Source organism: Perkinsus marinus (assembly GCF_000006405.1).
Source record: "Perkinsus marinus ATCC 50983 genomic scaffold scf_1104296931330, whole genome shotgun sequence".
NCBI lineage: Eukaryota > Perkinsozoa > Perkinsida > Perkinsidae > Perkinsus > Perkinsus marinus.
The window spans coordinates 140,609-141,937 of NW_003215793.1; the positions used below are offsets into that span (position 1 = coordinate 140,609).

The 1,329-nt window shown below is 43.8% G+C and overlaps 1 protein-coding gene across 1 annotated transcript; it reads left to right on the top strand.

The window, feature by feature from the left end:
• Nucleotides 1-914: 914 nt before the first annotated feature.
• Nucleotides 915-1,273, top strand: Pmar_PMAR004393 (hypothetical protein; the record flags this gene model as incomplete). Its single annotated transcript, XM_002786686.1, has 2 exons — nt 915-1,038; nt 1,089-1,273. 2 exons carry the CDS (start codon nt 915-917, stop codon nt 1,271-1,273), a joined length of 309 nt encoding a protein of 102 aa, XP_002786732.1.
• Between the last annotated feature and the right edge of the window lie 56 nt (nt 1,274-1,329).

Sequence of the window (1,329 nt, forward strand, 5' to 3'; positions counted from 1 at the left end):
GGTTCCACAACATGTGTGGACATGAAAATTGGGCTTCCCGCTCACACACAGTGCATTATTTGGACAACTGGTGTTCAAATGTGAATTTGAACTTAAATTCCGTGGAAAACTCCTTTCACTGGTCGAAAATCTAATTTGTTCTTTCTTTTGGTGAATTTGAGATTGAAAAGGTGTAGATAGGATATCGCTTACTTTCCTGGAGTATGTATCAATAATAACCGATTCGGCTTCAGGCAAAATAGAATCTCCTTACATTGTAAGTTCCTGTCGATGTCGACAAGCGCCAATCCAGCGTATTGATACTGACATGGAATTCAATATACTTTTCAACCCATTCGCCTTGAGGCTCTTGAGTCAACCAGTGTCCCGATCGAAAGTTCCGCCTTCGCTTGCGGGCGAAGGAAGTACAGAGTGCTTTATGGGCGGAGCGAAGAGTTGCAAGTTACGAAAAATTAAGGTTTCCATTCTAGAATAGATTCTGAGAACTCATTCTGAGAGCGCGATTCGTTGAACGCGTTTCGGAATCGATTCCAGAATACATTCCGGAATATTTGGGAATGGAATCCTCTGAACACGATCCAGGAATCGATTCTAAAAATCGATTCTAAGAATACTTTCTGGAATGGATTCCGGCGGAATTCTCTGAACACCCCGTAAAACAGTGCCAGGGACACGTGACACAACAATTCGCTTTAGCGTTGAAAAATGCGAAATAAAAAATCGCTTCGCTCCGCCGTTCCTGACAAATTTGTGCTCCATGTCCGTGACGATATTTTCAAAGCTTTCTAGCCTTGCTGACGCTACAGAAGGGGAAGGTGTGATGCTGATGATATAATAGCAAGAGACAAACGAATGAATAAAGTGTTCTCCTCTTTTTTACAGATTTGTTCGTTTTCCTTCAAACAGATTGGAAAATGGCCACAACTGTCGAGACGCCTAACACTACCCCCGCAGCCCCTGTCGTAGTCCCTAAAAAGGAAGCTACTTGCTCTAGGGGAAGCTGGTCTGTGTTTACATGGGAGAACCCGATGCCCTCAGGTGAGCTATTCATGGTGTTTTTCATTCAATTCATTGCTTTCTTTTCTCAGGCATGTTGTATACAATGTTGAACGTTGGTATTCTGATATCAACTACTGAGGACCCCTCTGGCTGGGCCGTCGCCTTCCTCATGTGGATTGCGATTCCTGCTGGACTACTATTCAAGTTCAACGTGGTTCCTGTTCCTACCTGTTGTCCCTTGAAAGCTGTCGCGGGTCTCGACCCTGAAAAGTAGTTTCCACTGACTTTGTATTATTTCATGTTTGTTTTCAGGACTGCTGCTAGCGTTCA